Source organism: Myotis lucifugus, unplaced genomic scaffold, assembly GCF_000147115.1.
Source record: "Myotis lucifugus unplaced genomic scaffold, Myoluc2.0 scaffold_24, whole genome shotgun sequence".
Classification (NCBI taxonomy): domain Eukaryota; kingdom Metazoa; phylum Chordata; class Mammalia; order Chiroptera; family Vespertilionidae; genus Myotis; species Myotis lucifugus.
This window is the reverse complement of record NW_005871072.1, coordinates 8930959-8951004: the sequence shown is the minus strand read 5'-3', so window position 1 is coordinate 8951004 and position 20046 is coordinate 8930959. Positions and strand designations below refer to the sequence as shown.

The 20046-nt window shown below is 37.5% G+C and overlaps 1 protein-coding gene across 2 annotated transcripts in view; it reads left to right on the top strand.

Moving 5' to 3' along the window:
* SCEL (sciellin) overlaps positions 1 to 12218 on the top strand; it is a 105301-nt gene extending 93083 nt beyond the window's left edge. For both annotated transcript variants that reach the window (XR_002828562.1, XM_014453517.2), the window contains 5 exons: positions 636 to 707; positions 2498 to 2572; positions 6435 to 6543; positions 8525 to 8627; positions 10311 to 12218. Coding sequence is in view for 1 of the 2 variants with exons in the window: in XM_014453517.2 (XP_014309003.1) it covers positions 636 to 707; positions 2498 to 2572; positions 6435 to 6543; positions 8525 to 8627; positions 10311 to 10327 (376 nt within the window). In the remaining variant the exon portion in view is untranslated. The remainder of the gene's footprint in view (positions 1 to 635; positions 708 to 2497; positions 2573 to 6434; positions 6544 to 8524; positions 8628 to 10310) is intronic.
* Positions 12219 to 20046: the final 7828 nt, after the last annotated feature.

The following is a 20046-nucleotide window of genomic DNA, read 5'->3' as shown; positions in this document are numbered from 1 at the left end:
TGCAGAAATTTCTCATTTTATTAGTGGCTAAACAGGCTTACACAAAGGTGTTGAGTTAGCAACGTGGTCCTTGGTAAATTGGGACATATGGATAAGAAGGTGTAAAATGTAACTTTTCTCTAAAAAGTCTACAGTATGGTGTGTTTTTTGTTGTTGTTATTTTATTTAAAGCATGATTGTGACATTGGCATTGACATTCTTTAGCTAGATTTAAAAGTTTCATTAAAGTCAGATGTTATGTTTAGTTAAGGTCCATTTTTGTTTGAGATTTGGGGGGACAAGTATGGTTTGGAAATATGAATGGGACATCAGGGAAAATAAATGTCCCATTAAAGACACTAAAACATAGTGCACAAATACTCAAAATAATCTTCATGCTCTACAGCAGATTTAGTGAGTGACCAATTTTCATATTAGTATTCTAGAAGTAGGCCAAGCCAGTGGAAGGCAGGAATAAAATGGGAGACATAGGAAATTTTGCAGAAATAAATTAATACCACTTTAATGTTTATATTTCAAAGGTAATAGCTTAGAAGTAATATAGTATTTTTTTGCATTGGATTGAATAATAGCCTTGTTATTTTTTATTATTCTTGTACATAAACTTTAAATATAAACTCAATGTTTTTCCCCAGTTCCAATGCTGACACCGGGCCTGCAGGACCAAAGGATACTGTTGTGTACACGAGAACATATGTGGAGAACAGGTGCTGGAAATTTATTTAAAATATTTCTCTATACTTACAATTTTGAAATGATCTATGTTTAAGAAGAAATGATATTATTTTAAAGTGTACTTATATATTTTTTTCAAAGAGAAGACCATTTAAGAGTACATTGGATTCTAGGTATAAAATTCTTCATGATGTTTCCAATATTAAGTAGTTATCAAATAATCATAAAAAGTCATTCGGTAGACTAATAATTTAATATAGCACATGCATACATAACAGGATGGCCATTTGAAATTTTTCATATATGTTTATGTGAGAACATGACTATATATGTATAATTAGCTTTATAAAATCACACAAGAATGTCTATGCTAATTTGGACTTGCACTTTAATTAAATGGTAGTATCCACTGTTGTTTGCCACTTATCTGAAATAAGGGGTATACCTTTTGGTAGATATACTCTGGCCCAAATTCCAGGGATTTGTTGTCCCACAAAATCTGCTGGTTGTGTGATGGATGTGAGGAAAACATCAACCAAGGCCAGGGAAGTGTGCATTTGATTTTCAAGGAGAATAAAAACAAGAGTTAGTCTGATTGTGGGGTAATGTGACGGCGGGGCATGCAAATGCAGATATAGGTGACATGTGTTAATCAGAGCCCATTTCAAAGAAAGCAAAGAGCAGAGCATCTGGGAGGGCTTCTGAGGGGAGGAGACTCAAGGAAATTCAGTCCATTCAGTGTCAGAAGGTGAACAACCATCCAAAAAAGTTTCTAAACCCCACACATAATTTACCTTATAAAATGCAGCCCCCAAATTTGATTTTTCCGCTGAATCCAATTCTCCCTAAAGTCTACACTGATGGTGAAGTGCAGTGCCGAGGCCCTGGAATCAGACTTGGGATTGACTCTTTGTCATTTACTGACCGTGTGCCTCGGCAAAGCTGCTTAACCACTTCAAGTCTCAGTTTCCCCATCATTAAAATGGGAGTAATGTTAGACGTGTCATGCAAAAATATGTGCAAACTCCTATTTAGCATCGTGGGTTATGTGTTCCATAATATAGAGTCTATTTCTGACAGTAGTCTGCCTACGGGCAATTGGGAGGGAAAGAGAGTTTTCTCATTAAAAAAATCCCAAGGGAGAGCAGTGGTGTATTGCTCACACTGGGAGCATACTGCTTCCATTCCTAATATATGCCCAGGTAACATATGTACCTGGCAAGCGATTATGAGCAGCCAGTTGGTTGGTGCATTACAGATTTCATTTGTCTCCAGGAAACAGTGACGTTTACAAACTGGAGCCACCTAAGAAATGAAACATGGAGGACTTTTAAAAATTATGCACTTTTTTATTTTTGCTTTCACACTAAACTAATCTTTATTGGATGTACTCAAGTAAAAATAAAATCTTCTATAGCTTGTGTAAAAGTTGAAGGGTCTCTAGTTCTCCGTGTGAGCGATGTGCATGTCCCTGTGCTTGCGCTGGCTCTCACTCTGTGCGTTTCCTTTATGTTAGACTACAGGTACCTTTCTTATGGTCAATAAATGAGGGAGGTGCAAGCATACATTTCATGGAAAATGACATATTTTGCTGTGCCCTCTTGCCTCATTATCTGTGTGAACTTGGAGATGGCTGTGTATCAGTATTTCTCCAGACTGAAAAAAAGGCTATTAGTATATTATCCTGGCTTGTAACATCACCAAGGATATAATAATAAGGCTGCATGAGGAGGTGTGTGCGCTTTCTCACCTGTCTACAGGTATATACATTAACACTAGGGAAATAGCCCAGTTCTCACATGTCCATATGTGTCGTTTGTAGTAAATCACCAAAGGATGGCTACCAGGAGAACATTTCTGGAAAATACATACAGACTGTTTATTCAACTTCAGATAGGTGAGTATGTCTATATTTCCATACATAAAATTCTATGCACACACATCTATACACATACTAATACATTCTTGTTGTTTGTTGTACTTGGAGACGGTGCTCCTGATGGTGATTGTTATATACAGGGTGGGGCCAAGGTAGGTGACAGTTTTGAGTATGTGAAACAGAATTTATTCTTATATTATTACTTATTAATATTTGTATTATTTCCCATACGAACATCTGTGAAACTACTTTGGCCCCAGCCTGTGTGTGAAGTACTACAACCTCTGCACCCATGAATTTGTTCCTTGGCTTCTGGGCTGCTGCTCATGCATTTTATTCCAATAGAGCTTCTGTGCCTTACAGCTGCCCATAGGACAGCCCCTCTGCTTTGCTGATTCCCAGGAGCCCCAGTACCACCACATTATGAGAGTCTAGGTCTCATTGCATCACTAGACTGTGCCCTCAGCCCTCCCTCGCCGCGGTTTTCTAAAGCCATCTCACCTTACAAACAGCTGTGTGGATATGCTGCATGACCCACTCTGGGCCCACACCCCGTTCCCAGGAGAGATTACAATGAGTATCAATTTTGTGCTGGTAAACCGACCCCAGGCTTTTGCTGTTAGTGATCACCTTTTAACATTTAATGCTCAGTGGGGCACATAGATGACACTCATGAGAGTGTGGCCAGCAGATTGCCAGTGGAAGAAATGAAAATAAATAATTAGCATTATATCCTGACCACTAGAAACCAGCTGTAATGCAAATGTCCAATGTTCTACTGACAGTGTTTCTCTATAGAAGAGCCCGGGAATAAGGCTCGTTGTGGGTAAAGACATATCTAATTTTTACGCACAACCTCGATTCATAATGAGTTGCTTGGCACAACCGGTTACTCAATAAATGTTTTCTGTTTTGTTTTGTTTTGTTAATCCTCACCCGAGGATATTTTTCCATTGATTTTTAGGGAGAGTGGAAGAGAGAGGGAAAAACAGAGAGAAACGTCCATATGAGAGAAACACATCTATTGGCTGCCTCTTGCAGGAGCCCTGACTGGGGCCGGGGAGGAGCCTACAACCAAGGTACATACCCTTGACCAGATTTGAACCCAGGACCTTTCGTTCCGCAGGCCAGCGCTCTATCCACTGAGCCAAACTGGCAAGGGCAATAAATGTTTTCTGAAAAACATGAACCTATGTTCTCTTTGCTAAGGGAAATATGGATGGACCAGGCATCAAAATTGTATCTCCTGCCCTAGCCAGTTTGGTTCAGTAGGTAGAGTGTTGTTGGCCCGTGAACCGAAGGGTCCTGAGTTCAGTTCCAGTCAAGGGCACGGACCTCAGTTGACGGCTCAATGCCCAGCCCTGGTCGGGAAGCTTGTGGGAGGCAACCAATTGATGTATCTCTCTCACATAGGTGTTTCTCTCTCTGTCTCTCCCCCTCCCTTCCACTCTCTCTAAAAATCAATGGAAAAATATCCTTGGGTGAGGATTAACAACAAAACAGATATTATATCCCCTCTGTCACTTTTATAAAATTTTGCCCATTACTAATGCTCTCAGTGTCTTAACTTAAAGTCATTGCTCTTTGAGGGGTGAAGTCATCTACACAAGCGTGAGATATAGATACTGCCTAGGTGACCAAATACCAGAGCTGGATCCCTCACATGCTTAGAAAACACCTTTGACTAACAGTGTGATTTTAATAAGGACAATACCAACACTGGAGCTTTCCCTGGGATCATATCTTTAGTGTTAACTTAAAGAAGGAAAATATTCTTCATAGAAGTATTGCTCTTAATATGAAGAATGTCAGTCCTGGTTCTCAAGTGGCCCTTGAGATTTTTCTTAGTCATGAAAGCAGAAGTCAATTTTCTATTAAGACCAGTCAGTCCAGCAACTTTTTATGTTGATTATTGTGTGACATGAGCCATGTCCCCACAGTTCTTATCGAAGCACACTAATCCCACTTAAAGCGGCTTCCCACTTCACAGGATTAAGACAAACTCCTCTGCACATAATTTATGGCCTTCAGAACCTGCTCCTGCATATTGACTACTGTTCAATCACTTCAGACACCCTCATTGAGTAGCACTTTGGTACAGCCTGGTCACTCTGCTTCGAATCCCCCATCATGCCCCTCCCCACCTCACTGAGCACACCTAGAGGGCTCCTTCTTTTTCAAGCTGTAAGTCACATGACACTTTTCCACAAGCCTTTCCTGCTGTCACCTGGGATTAGCTGCTCCCTTGGCTGTTCTCTCTGAACTCTTTCCACACGTCTATAATATGCTGCCATCATCTAGTCACACACCTGGCTACCCCAGTGGACAAGAAGCTTCTGGTTGGAAGAGACTGTCTCACTCTTCTTTATATTCCCAGCTCCTAGCTCAGTGCCTCTGGAAGGGGTGAATGATAGAGTGTGCCTGTCTTCTACTCTTGAAGGGCTTGCATGGGACATGAAGTGTGTGTACATATGTGTAGAGTCCATAGGAAAATATTTGCGAGGATTATATAAGCAAGTAGCTATAGAGTGAGATGCAAGAGGAAGTTGTTATTTCTATACATAAGGGTTAGGAAGAGGTTACTTGACTGGCTGAACGTGTAAAGCCAGACAACCTTATCTACTCCAATCCCTTTCCTCTCCACCTCCTCCTCCCTTTCATTTCCCTCCTCTCTGCTTCTAGTCCTGGGCTAGATGACAGGATCATCCTGGCTCTTGGGTATGACTCATTCATGTCAACAATGTGAGCCCAGCAGTCCTCATGGGCAGGCCCAAAGGTAGCACAGGGACCCTGGGGCCATGCAGCCTTGCTCAAACCCTACCTCTGCTACTCACTCACTATCTGGTAGGCACCCTCTGTGCCTCAGTTTACTCTTCTGTAAAATGATGATAAAAAGAATAGCATCTGCTTCTCAGAGATGTGAAGAATAACTGAGTTTAAATAAGCAAAGTGCTGGAAAATGTACTGTACCTATTAAGCATATTAGCACTATATAATTATTGGCTGTTTTTATTTCACCACTCCATTATTTACCAGCTCTGAAAATTTCAGGCCTGCATGCCAACAACCCTGAAACTAGTGAAGTCCTCAAGGTGCTATTTAAGGCAGTCCTGAGACCTTCCAAAAGGAAATGCATCACATAATTATTGGCTTTTCTTAAGGCTCTGCTGTGACCCAAGGTCTTTTTGGACTTGCTGATTAAATATGTACAGTTCATTTATTATTAAACATTATTTTTCCAAAGTAAATAATAAAACTCTTTTTTCTTCATAAAATTTGTGTGTGAAGGGGTGTTATATCATATTTGAGAATATAAATTTTGTCATAGAATGTAGCCCAGTATTCTGTCTTTTAATGATACCAAGCGTAGTGTCATAGGAGAGCATTTTGATGACTAGACCCCTAGACCCTAGGGTACTAAGGACCTATCATTTATTAATTTACCAACACACTCTTGAATGAAGTTCTATTTTGTCCTATTGAATGTTTTGAGAGTTAAAATTTTATATTAATCTATAGTATAATTTTTCTATGATATATATAAATTAATAATTCAAAATCCTCTTTGAGGATTCAAGGGGCACTTATGAACTAGTTCAGTTAGGAAACTGTAATTATCTTTGCCCTGTCCAGATGCATTTTGATTGCTAATGAATTAATAATTTGAGACCTTCCTTTCTGTTAATTCTTTGGTATTATTTTGAGATAACTAGAAGAATCAATTCAATCACTAAAATAAGTAAAATCTCAAACTTTCCTCAATTTTTACCATTTCCTAAAGTATCAACAAAATTAACATCATTTCCACATGACTTTATGGGGAATACATCTGTCTTTTGTGTGATGACAAATGTATTCTTCATTGCTAATATCTCTCTAGGTCTGTCATTGAAAGAGATATGTGCACCTACTGCCGAAAGCCCTTGGGCACAAAAACCAAAATGATTTTAGATGAATTACAAATTTGCTGCCATTCCACTTGCTTCAAGGTAAGGATATGTTTATTGTATTTAACTAAATATAAGATTGCATAATGACTGGAATAAAAATAATTATGTAATGAAATACATGAGATGAAGTTAAAGCTTTCAGAAACACTCTCGTCCACATTAATAATTCATTGCTTAAGTATTTCTCAGAGTTCTTTAGCCTAACCTCAAAGGTTTATAATTACTGGCTTGGCGTTAGGCTTAGAGTTGATTACTGAAACATTTATTCCTCCTACCCTAGAGATTTAAACCTATGAAAAGGTAAACACTTGTTTTCTTTATAAAAGTTTTTGCAACATTTTAATAAATCATGCATTGCATAAAATATATAATGAAGTGCGAAAGCTGTTGAGAAGAAAGCTAGCAGTTAGGATGATAAGCTTAACAGCAGTTGAAACTCAGTCTGCTTTTGAGAGCACGATTAACGATAGTTAATTGTGGTCAGTATCATAGCATTAAAGCTTATGTAGTAGAATGCTTCACAGTTTATATTTTCATATTTCACTGCTTTTATTTCTCAAAATAATATTGAGTAGGTCAACATCTTAGTTTTTGGTGTAACTGGATGAGCACTCAACTGGAATCTAAAGATCTGAGTTCAAGTTTTCTAACTCTGTCACTAACTATGGATGTGTGACTTTGGGACAGTCACCTAACTTAACTTGGCCTCAGTATTGTCATCTGTAAAAATTAAGAAACTGACTAGACTAATGACTGCACATTAAAATCATCTGGGAGGTTAGAAGAAAAATAGAATGCTTGGGACCAGTACTAATTAAATCAAGACTCTAAGAGATGATTTCTGGGCATTGGTAGATCCAATGGGCAGCCAGTTTGAGAACTATTTGCCTGACTTTATGGGTTCTTTTTGTGCTGACATTCTATGAGTTGATGGAAATTATCTAACTCAGTCAAGTAGCTGCAATACTCTGACAACTTGTATTGTAATTGTTTCTCCTCCAAGTAGCTTCAGTGATACATAGCAATCAGAAATATGATGCCTAGTTATGAGCAAAAATAAATCTAACTTTAGGCCATACTATATAGAATACTATATAAAATATATTCTGAAAATTTTATAATTGTTTAATTGTGAGAAAATGGAATTTTCTTTTAGTTATTAAAATTCACTCAGTAAAAAAAGATTATAGTTCTTTATTTAAAATTAGTATGCAGAAAAAAATTTTAAAACAAGGAAATTCTCCTGGTTGTTGGTTTTGATAAATACAAATAATTCCCATTTGTTGTATTTTGGATTATTTATTTTCATTTTCAACATAATTATAAAATTCTACTAAGAATAAAAATGTTCCCACACTCCTAGAAAAAGATGGATTATTCTATAGCCATGATAATAGAGAACCATGTAAACTGGTTTAAACAAGATGAATTAATCAATGCCAATTTGCTTCAATGAACTTGTCTCTGAGAGCCAACCAATCAATGACAGCTTCATGCTTGAAAGTCAGCCAATGGACAGTGGACTTGTTTCATGAACATAGATCTAAAGCAAGCTAACCAACACAACTCAAAACAAGCTTTTCCCTATACCCTCTTAAGGGTATAGGGAAACAAACAGAAATTTGTTTTGCTTCATGTTTGCTTAATGTCCTGTGTGTATGCCTGAACTCTGGCTTGCATAGGTCTCCTTAATAAGCAAACAGAAACTATGTTTCGTGTTTCTGTTTAACATATCAACTGGTGATCTTGTGCTTAGCATAACCAATTTTTGAAAATTTATATCTACTCTGTAGTGAGTTAAGTAGAAACTTTAATGGTAGATATGCCCTGAAATGCACAGTTCTGCGTGTGGATTATAGACAAGTGCACTCCCACCTTCTCTGTGGGTTCTCATGAGGCTGCACCTGAGTGCTAATATCGAGAACGGTACTGACTGAATTGAAAGGGCTTTTTATCCTGTTACACTAAGAATCTAGACTTTATTTGTAATGTAAACTTTATATATTGCCTTTTCCTTTAGTGTGAAATATGCCAACGGCCTTTGGAAAACCTTAGAGCGGGAGACAGTATTTGGATTTATCAACGGACAATACACTGTGAACCTTGCTACTCCAAAGTTGTGGGTAAGTGTTAAGCTCTGTAAGAAACTGTTACTTTTGCTAATATTAATGAGCATTTCATATTGTTGAAAATGAAGGATTTTAATAAAGCAAAAAACATTTTATTAATTATATTTAGTTAAGAATTCAGTTGTAGATAGTATGGTAGTATTTTGTTTTATGTTATAAAATCAGTCAACATTTATATTGTCTTTGATATCAGACCCGGCATAGGTACAACTAAAAAAAGAGATTATTTATTATAGAACATTTTCCATTTTTTCTAAACAAAAATAGATCTTTTCTGCTCAAATAATTGAAATTGAAGTCCATATCTGTGAATTACCTTTTACATTTGCACTGAAATATACTTTCCTACCTAATTTGGTTATTATGCTAAATGCCTTGTAATGTTTTTCATGGAAAATTTAAAGTTAATTATATATAATTAAATATTAAATTCTATATTAAATATAGCATGTAAGTATTTTTATCAGTTTAAAATCAACATTACTATAATTTGGGCTTTTCATTAGCATAAATGATGTGAGAAGCAAACATTAATGACCTGCATTTTTAGCTCACATTTTCTGTAAATTTATCATGAAAGCTTTAAAAGTTTATTTAAAAGACATGCACAGTGCCCAGTAAGTTAGGAAACCAAAGTCCTATAAAGCTTGATTCATTTTTTTAAAGCCAGTATCAACATTTTATTTTTAATTCAGAGTAAATAGATATAATAACCAAGATAATATTGGGGAGCTGGTCAAAGCATTGCTTGCCCGGCTGGGTTCCTGATGTTTCAGTGGTGAATGAAAGGGGAACATTTGTGATTCTTACCTGGGATCCAAAATATGGAATTTGGTGACAAATGTGGAAAATGCTCTGAAAAATATTAAGAAACCCCTTTTCATCAGGCTGCAGAATCAGTAACAAGAACAAACCTAATGATATTCATACTTTGCCTTTTATTTTCTGCTCTCCCCAGCCAGTTCTCATATTCTACTTTCTTTCTAATTTAGCAGCCTTTTCATGGTCCAATATTATATCAAGAGACTTGATGATATGGTAGCGGCTCTAAAACTTCCAGCCTCCCAGAAATCCATGATATAGCTTAGGAGGAGGTGTGGCCACCAAAAGACTCAGAAGTCATTGTGCCTTCCTTCCTGTCTATGTGTACATAGGCATTGCATTTTTTAAAAATCCTCTCCTGAGGATATGTTTTTACTGATCTTAGAGAGAGAGCATGGGAGAGAGAGAGAAAAACATCGATATGAGAGAGAAACATTGATTGGTTGCCTCCCGTACACGCCCCCCCTTATCCCCCCCCCCCACCCCTTCCCCCCTCGACCTGGGACCTAACCTGGAACCTAGTATATGCCCTGACCAGGAATCGAACCTGCAACCTTTTGGACAAGGCTCTAACCAACTGAGCCATACCAGCCAGGGCAGCTTTGCATTCTTATAGTAAATTTAAGTTGTCAAAACATAACTCTCAGACATCTCCTAAATATGAGTACCAGGCAACAGTCCTTCAAATTTATGGTGTGACCCAAAGCCATAGTGATGAATGAAGCAGAAAGAAAATGTAAAATGCTGAATCTACCATGACCCCCTTGATGAATGATTATTTAAAGAATTTTAGTTATAGAATTACTTTTGTACTGAATTTGCATATCTAACTGTTATTTTCTTTTAAAATTTCAGCAAAGTGGATTCAATAATTCTGGCACATGGAAATCAAGATGAAAGCATTCATTAAAGAATTAAAAAATTTTATTTTAAGAATATGTGATTTAGAAAAGCTTTTACTCTGAAGATTGACTTTTGTATACAATGAACAATTCTGCTATTGCATAAATAACATAATTGCCTTCAAAAAGGTCATATACATAAAGGGAACCATCTGTTATCTGGATAGATTCAGTCATCAAAAATTCAAGTGGTTTCAGTTACCAATGTCAAAGGAATGATGCTCCTGATGGCTGTGAGCATCGTCACCCCAAGCAGGTCCACCCCTGCTCCATTAAGCTGTGCATCATGATTTCTATTATAAACACATTTCTCATTGTCTCACCTTTGTTTGCCTAAGAATTTGGATTTGTGGACATTATTGACAAACTGTCAAGAAAGCAAGATATGTTTCCTTCATGTGCAAAAGAAATGTTGATAGAAATTTTCTTATACAGTTTGGCCAATAATAACATAAAGTCATATGGACCTCAGAAAGTCATTTGAACTTTCTGGTCTCTCTTTTTTATCTATAATATGAGGGGCATTGAAAACTGTCCCAAAGGCCCCTTTCTGCTCCTCAAATTATTCTAAAGCAAGTTTTTGTTTGCTCTTTAGAAATATATCTGAATATGTGTTTGTTAATCATTTTGAACTGGAGAGGACATCTGAACAGCTTAACTTTCGTGTCATTATTCATTTTATTGCAGATATAATTTTTAAAAACAGAAAGACATTGGCTTATGGGTGATGGGTAAAATTATATGACATGTATTTTACGTATTATAATTTGTTAATTTTTTGCATGTGTTTCAAAATCTGGTTATATAAATAATCTATGAGGAAATAATGGTTATGGACTACAAAAGACTTGTTCTTTAGCATGTTACATCTATTCATATTACATAGCACTTTATATTTACAGATGGCTTATGCAAATAAAATGAACTATCAGTGATACCGAAATCATTTTGTGGCGTGTCTATAAATATCATTCATTGGCATTGATTTTGTCAATTACAGTGATCACAATTTATTATATTCTATACCACACTGGTTAACTTAATTATTTAGCTTCTAAAGCTATAGCTTTTACTTTCAAAGAGCTTTTCTTCAAGGAATTGAAAATCCAGTAATCATATGTGAGGAACTTAGACTATTGTTAAAATTGAGAAATTGAACTTATAAACTATTTTATGTGTACATAGCAACTGCTTCTTGAAGGAAGGCTTATGGAACAATGAGGAGAGGGTGTCATTTGGGGGAAGTTTAAAGCAGTTGTAATCAACTGACATAAATTAGGGAGATTAAAAAAGATAATCATGTATTTTTCAAATGTTGATAAATTTAAAGAATTAGTCTTCTGTATGATGATTTCAAGCATCTGCTCTTCTTAGAGACTAGTCCGTGGTTTTAAACACAAAATGCTTATCAAAATTCAGCAATGTATAATTGTTGTCCTGTAAAAAGGAGCCAGGAAAAAACAATTAATAATAATTTGATATTCATTAATTCATGCTTGATGAGAAGCAGTGGTAATTGAGCCATATGTTTTATTGTTCCTTAATTACATGCTATCAGAGTGGATCAAAAGAAATCATTTTCTTAGCGTTGGGAATTCGTGGCAGAAAAGGATGGATGGAATAGTATCCCTGCCTTTTATGTAAAGTGTATTAACATCTCAATGCATTTGTAGTAATTAAAAATCATTTGAATGCCATTTTTAAAGTAGTCTACTTTATAATGCTTCATTTAAAAAAAAACCCTAAAAGGAACATATTTCTCACTTTTCTGAAGCTGTTTAATGGACCCTGTCTTCCACTATAATGTATTCAATTAAGCCAAAAGCTGTTGTAAAAATGGAATAAATACGGAGTGGAGAGAGAAGGGCTTCTGATTCACCTAGTCAGCTTCATCATGTCTGGGCTTATTCACACCATAGGAATGACCGATTCTTAAAACAATTTGGAAGGTCTCTTTATATTGCAGCCAATTAAGAGATGTACCTGAAAGAGAATGAATCGCTTCATAGGACAATATCCTTCTAAAAAGCAAAATAGCAGAAATATAATAATCTCAGAAATAGAATTTGTTAAAATAGTATCCTTTTTTTAATAAGGCCAAGAAATAAAACTGTATTCAAGAAGTCATCTGTGCATCCCTAGCTGTTTGATTGCAGTCACTTTTACAACTAGGTCTGAGTGGGGAATGGCCAGCTCTCACTGTGGTTCACTCACCGAGTTGTTTCCTACAACAGAAAATCCGGAGGGTTTGGCACATTTTCCCGATTCAGAGCTCTACCAAAACAGGGGACTGTTTGGTCTACAACATGGCAAACTGACAATGAAAATTTTTTGTACTACTGAGTTTACTGGTTATTTTGGTACAATGTAAATAAATGTCTTTTAGAGTTTCACCTATTCCATGTTACTCAATAATTCCCAGAGGCACCCATAAATATCTGCATTAATGTGGGCAGGCTATTTCCCTAATGGGCCTATTCCCTGCTATTTCAAATGCAAGGCTTAGATTATTGGCTTTCTACCCTACCCCATTCTTAGATGGTCTCTCTTGCTAGGTGCCTAAGAGCTGTCTGGTGTTTTGTATGTAATTTAGAATTGCATGTTAACTTTATCACAATGCAAAATTGGACACCATTCTGAATTTTATTTACTGTGTCTTTGTCCTGCCATTTGAGGGGTATGGTTTCTGAGAGATAGTACTGAAATGTTCAAGTGCATGAATTAGGTAATGGTTTCCGTTTTGTGCTATGAGAGGAAACTCAACATCATCATCATGTTATAAATGCCATCTGGGAAAGATGTCTTACTTCTTTGCCTCTGTATTTGTTTTGATACATTCTTCTCATTAATACATTGACATGCCCAATTGTGCCAAGCTCTGTATTTTAAAAAGCCTGGTTTATAATCTACCATCATTCATGCATTCATTCATCTATTATTCAATAACTTAAAAACCTTCATTTAGAACCAATATTCCAGACCTTAGTGCAGATCAATACCAAGGCTCCTGCCCTCACGGAGTTTACATTCTAAAGAGAGAGTGGAGGAGGAGTTTGAAAGACAGAAAACCAACACAACAATTTCTGAAAGTAATAAGACCCATGAAGAAAATAAAATACAGTGGTTAAGTGAAGGGGGATTTTAAAAATAATGTGGTGAACAATAATGGTCAAAACCAGTCCATTTTCTGGGCTAACCTTGTCCTTGCTTCTTTAAAAGAAAAAATGAGATGGAAGTTCAAAGATGCCAGGAGACAGAGACCAGTGAAAGAATTTTCTCTAGTCCTCATGCAAGACAATATTCAGATATCTCTTAGATAGCTTTCAACTCTCTGCCCTGGGGAGAGTTACACCAAATGGCTGCTTCCTCCTGGACCTCAGACTAAAGTCACCCACTTAGCTGCAGGAGCCCCCAGGCATGCTCTGCTGACTGCCTCAGAGCTGGGCCTGAACCAGCCCCAATCTGGAGTGGAATCAGCAGGTGGGTATGGTTTCCTCGCCTCTTTTAAGGCATTAAGAATCAAGTCCCTTTCTGTTTTCCAAATAGAAACATTAGAAGATTGGGCAGCATCATTTCAGATGAGGAGAAACTTCTCCTAGGAATTTTATATAAACATTACATTGTTCTCTTGTTGCAATATGACTAATGTATCTGGTGGAAAGGAACATTCAGATCTTGGTATAACTTTTCTGATAGTCACAATTTATTAATTTTATATTCTTTCCCAAGAGAAAAGGAAAGTTCATGAGTTTCAAGAGCCTTTCTGGCCCACAAAGGCAAATTGGATTGAAAGTCTCCCACAGGACAGTGTTTAGGCCCAAGGCAAAGGCAAGTTTGGTGTGGTTTAGGAATAGAAGGACGCCAGGGGCTGGAATTAGTGAACATGGAGAGATGAGGTTGAAGAAGCAGGCAGGAGACAGGTCATGGCAGTGTCCTTCATAATGGATCATTAAAAATCTACATCATCAAATAATGTTGGCATTTAGTAGAATTTATACCTTTTATATTCGTGTCATTAAAATGTCATTGAATATTTTTAATTTCATGAACAGTTTACATTATGTTGAGACAAATATAGTCTACTGATTATGAGAAACACAAAGGCAATTCAATGGAGAAAATATAGTCTTCAACACATGCAAAAATTGTGTTAGAACAATTTCATACCTGTATGCAAAAAAAAGAAAAGGAAAAGGAAAGAACAGAAAAGAAAAAAGGAAAAGAAAGTTGACACAGACCTTATATCCATCTTTAAAAAAATTAACAATTATCTCAAGATGGATTGCAGATTTAAATGTATAATATACAACTATAAAATTCCTAGAAGAAAATCAATATGGCCTTGAGCTTGATAAATAATTTTTAGATACAACACAGAAAGCACAATCTATAAAAAAAAAGAAAAGTTCTTTATTAAAATTTAAAAAAACTGTGCTCTGTGAAAGACAATGTTAAGAGAATAAAAAGGTAGCCACATACTGTGAGAAAATATTTGCAAAACACATATCTTATAAAGAACTTATCCCCCATATATGAATAACTTAACACTAAACAATAAGAAAACAAAAAAAAAATTAAAAATGGGCAAAATATCTTAAAGACACATAAGCAAAGATCTATAAATGGCAAATAAGCATATGAAAGATGCTCAACATCATTTGTAAATAACAATGAGATAACTACATTATGTTTATTAAAATGACTGAAAACTGAAAACTGAGACTACCAATTGCTGGCCAGGATTCAGAGAAACAGGGACTCTCCTGCATTGCTAGTGGGAATGCAAGAGGGTACAGCCACTTTGGAAGACAGTTAGACAGTTTCTAACAAACTTAAACATAGTCTTACCATAGGATCCAGCCATTTTGCTCCTAGGTATTTACCCAGTGAATTTGAAAACATGTCCATTCGAAAAGCTGAATGTTTATATCAGTTTTATTTATAGTCATCAAAACTGTAAGAAACCAAGATGTCCTTCAATAAACAAATGTCTCAACAAGCGGTACATTCATGTAATGGAGTAATATCCAGCAATAAAAAAGAATGACCTATCAAATCTGCAGAAACATGGATACTTCTTAAATGTATACTGTTAAATGAATAAAGCCATCTGAAAAGGGGCTCTATATGTATTATTCCACTTATATGACATGCTGGAAAGGCAAAGCCTGCACATTCAAACAGACAAGTGATTGCTGAGGGCTCAGAGAGATGGAGAGTTAAGCATAGGGAATTTTTTTTAGCACAATTGAACTATTCTGTATGGTACCATAATGGTGAATAGATAACACTTTGAATTTGTCAAAACCCATCAAACTTTACAGTACAAAGAGGGAACCTTGATATATGCAAATTTTAAAAATCTCATTTAGATGGTCAGGGGCAGGGGATTCAAGGATGGAATGCAGAATGTTACATATAAATTCAACTGTATTACAAATGCTTGAAACAGTCTTACTAAAGGCTTCCAGTCTATTTGCTTCTAGTTTGTTCTATGTGAAAGTGACCTTAGCAAAGGCCTTGGGTGGTCATACTTCTGTCTGCTGATTCTCTTATTTACTGGCTTCTGTGCTTGGCTTGTCCCTCTCTCCTTCAATTAAATCAGGGATGGGGAACGTCAGGCCCACGGGCCATATAAGGCCTGCAGATTCATTTGGTCTGGCCCTGCCAAGGCATTAGGGGTGAGTTAATTAAGTGTTTGAACAACTATAGCAGGCTAATTTTTAAATTGATAATTTTGTAAGGCCCTCGAGTGATGTTATAAATATCCAAATGGCCTTTGGCAGAAAAAAAAGGTTCCCCACCCCTGAATTAAATGACCTTTGCAATTGTCTTGATTCCTATTTTCTGAGGAAGAACATTTAATGGAAGACCCTGTTACAATTTCTGAGACAATGTTATCTCTTGCTCTTTGCATTAACATTACCATTGGTTTTTCTAGCTTGGTTAAGCCCTCTATCACTAGCCTCTCAGTCCATTTAGATTACAGGTCCTGACAGAGCCGAACTACAATGTTTAAACATTTATGTTTGCTAACTGGCTAATTTAGGCCTTTCATCTCTCTCAAGGTATCTTGCTAAATAAAGAAGCAGCTAACATATACCTAATATTCTGAATGATGGGCTCCATAGCTAAGGTAAGAGAACTTGGCCAAATATTTTGCCATGGCATAACAAGGGTCATCAGATTTCCAGCCTGCAGAATTTATTTTCTTATTCCATATTCACAAGCAATTAGCCAATACCATGTATTTTCAGCTTTTGTATGATAGCACACTAGTTCTAGCACCAGTTTCCAAATAAGTTAGGGCACAATCAAGTGGCTAGGACAAAGAACCACTAAAATACAGTGGTTCAAACAGACAGACATTATTTTTCTCTTTGTCATAGCAAAACAGAAGTAGTCTCTCTGCTCATGAAGTTGTGCTGCCACCTCTTAGTACAGCGGTTCTCAACCTCTGGGTCACGACCCCTTTGGGGGTCGAACGACCCTTTCACAGGGGTCACCTAAGACCATCGGAAAACACATATATAATTACATATTGTTTTTGTGATTAATCACTATGCTTTAATTATGTTCAATTTGTAACAATGAAAATACATCCTGCATATCAGATATCTACATTACGATTCATAACAGTAGCAAAATTACAGTTATGACGTAGCAACGAAAATAATTTTATGGTTGGGGGTCACCACAACATGAGGAACTGTATTAAAGGGTCGCTGCATTAGGAAGGGTGGGAACCACTGTCCTAGTATCTCATGATCAAAGCCGGCCCACCAGCTCCATACCTGTGCCCCTGCCTGAGGAAAGAGAGAAAGAAAGGACGCGAGGAAGCTGCCCCTGCTCCTGATACACATGTCCCAGTGGCCACACCTAACTGGGAGGGAGGTTGTGAAATGCTGCTCCTAGTCCTGTGTCTGCTCACACATGTTGAGGTTCCTATTTCTAAAGGAAAATGGAGAAGTGGATTGTGGGAGCAGATTGAAGTCTCAGGGTTCCTGACCCATCCCGGGTGATGGCTTATCAGTGGATGGTAGCTCAGGGTCTCCTATAAAACGTCTCTTTGTGTATACAAAGACATTGTGATGAGACCCTCCATTCATTGCTAACATGTCTTTCCTGAGGAACAAAGCATTTGAAATCTGTGTGGCCATTTGAGAATGCTGCTGGCCTGATGCCCTCAACTTACAGGATCTGCGGATAAAGAGAATCAGGGGCCTGGGGCCCTGAACAGTTCCGTAATATAGTCAGTGTATCAGAGGCAACACTAGGGCTGGAAACCAGCACACTGGAGTCTCTTTCACTAACTATGGGGTTTTTAAATGAGTACAATAAATGGCAAAATGATCTTATCAGAACAGAACACAGCAACAGACTTAGCCTCACATGCCATTCTCTTATTTAGATAATTCAGGATTTCATTAACTTTTAAAATTTCTGTGACACACTGCTAACTCCTACTTAACTTGTGGTTTTTATGAATCTGGATTAATTTTTTAAATTTTTTTTATTGAATTATTTTGGGTGACGTTGGTTCACAAAACCATACAGATCTCAACAAAACATCATCTGCACACTGCATCGTGTGCCCATTGCCCAAAGCAAAGTCTCTTTCTGTCCCCATTTTCCCCGTTTGCTCACCTCCACCTACCCCCACCCCCTTTTCCCTCTGGCAACCACCACATTGTTGTTTGTGTCTCTGTGCTATATATATTTCTTAATCCCTTCACTTTCTTTCATCCAGTCCCCCCACCTCCTTCCCCTCTAACAGTCTGTTCCATGTATCCATGCCTCTGTTTCTACTTTGTTTGTCAGTTTATTTTGTTCATTAGAGTCCACATGTAACTGAGATCATATGGTATTTGTCTTTCTCTAACTGGCTTATTCCCTTAACATAATAACCTCCAGGTCCATCCTTGCAGTCACAGAAAGTAAGATTTCCTTCATTTTCATGGCTGAATAGTATTCCATTATGTAAACATACCATTTGCAAAATAAGCTCTGTTTAGCTTGCATTTCTATAAATTTCTTCTTTCACCAGATTACTTTTTGTACTCTGTATGTGTCACTATTGAATTTGTTGAATTTATAGTCCCTTTGAATCCCATTTAACATGAGATGCTTTATAAAGTCAAACCCTGATACTAAATAAAATTTTTTACTAAAATTAATATGCACTATATCCATCATATGCTGCCCCCTCCCCTAATTTACTATATTTACCACTGTTGTAAAAAAGTTAGATTGTGACTTACTCCAATGGGGAAATGGGAAAAATCAAACCATATACCAATATTACTCATTTTTTTCTTGCACAATAATAACTTCCACCCACCAACTGTGTTTCAGGCACTTTAAACACATGTGTTTCTGTGTCTCACCATTTCAGAAATTGTCACAAACTAGGAAAATTTTCAATAGTTAAGTGCCTGCAAAATTATTCAAGAAATACTATAGTAATTCAAGAGTTCCCCCAAACCACTGCTAGATTCATTACACTCTCTTTAGCAGAGAAAAATGAACTAGAGAAAAACTTTTTCTATTATATATGTGCTTTAATGGTATCATCAATTCATTTGCTCATATACATGTTTCAGGATGAATTAAAACCAAATTTGAAATGTGATTTGTAACTTGTTCTACTGGCAAACGTAAGTAACAAATCTTCCTTTTCCACCTTCACTTTTTCATCCCCACCCTACTTCCACTTACCTCTAGGAGATTGGTTCAACGGTAGTTAATACAGCATGCTCGCTGTATTACACTTACTATGCTTACATCAAAAAAACACAACACAATATCGTCAATGTATCTCACAATCAGCTATAATTCTTTAATCTCCTCAAATATCCAGGCAGTGCTCACACTTCCCAAATTATGCTATCAATGTTCTCTCTATATTTAAGTCTGTTTGAACCATGATTCAAAAAGCTCTTTACATTGCATTTGGTTAATATGCTCTTGTCTTTTATATTATACTAGAGGCCCGGTGCATGAATTCGTGCACCAGTGGGGTCCCTCGGCATGGCCTGTGGGGTAGGGCCAAAACTGGCTCTCTGACATCCCCCAAGGGGTCCCTGATTGCAAAAGGGTGCAGGCCATTGAGGGACCCCACTGGTGCATGAATGGGGCTGGGGAGGGACATGGGAGGTTGGCCAGCTGGGGACGGATCACGGGAGGGCTCCAAGGCATGTCCAGCCCATCTCGCTCAGTCCTGATTGGCCGGACCCCAGCAGCAAGCTAACCTATTGGTCAGAGAGTCTGGCCCCTGGTGGTCAGTGCACATCATAGCGAGCAGTTGAGCAGCCTTAGCATATCATTAGCATATTATGCTTTGATTGGCTGAATGGCTGACCGGCCCACTGGACACTTAGCACATTAGGCTTTTATTATATAGGACTAGAGGCCTGGTGCACAAAAATTTGTGCACTCGGGGGGGAAGGGGGGGTCCCTCAGCCCGGCCTGTGCCCTCTCGCAGTCTGGGACCCCTCGGGAGATAACGACCTGCTGGCTTAGGCCTGCTCCCGGGTGGCAGAGGGCAGGCCCAATCCCTAGGTACAGTCCCTGGTCGGGCTCAGAGCAGGGCTGATTGGGGAGTTGGGGCGCTGCCCCCTGTCATGCACAGAGCAGGGTGGATTGGGAGGTTGCGATGCCACCATCAGTCACGCTCAGGGTAGGGCTGA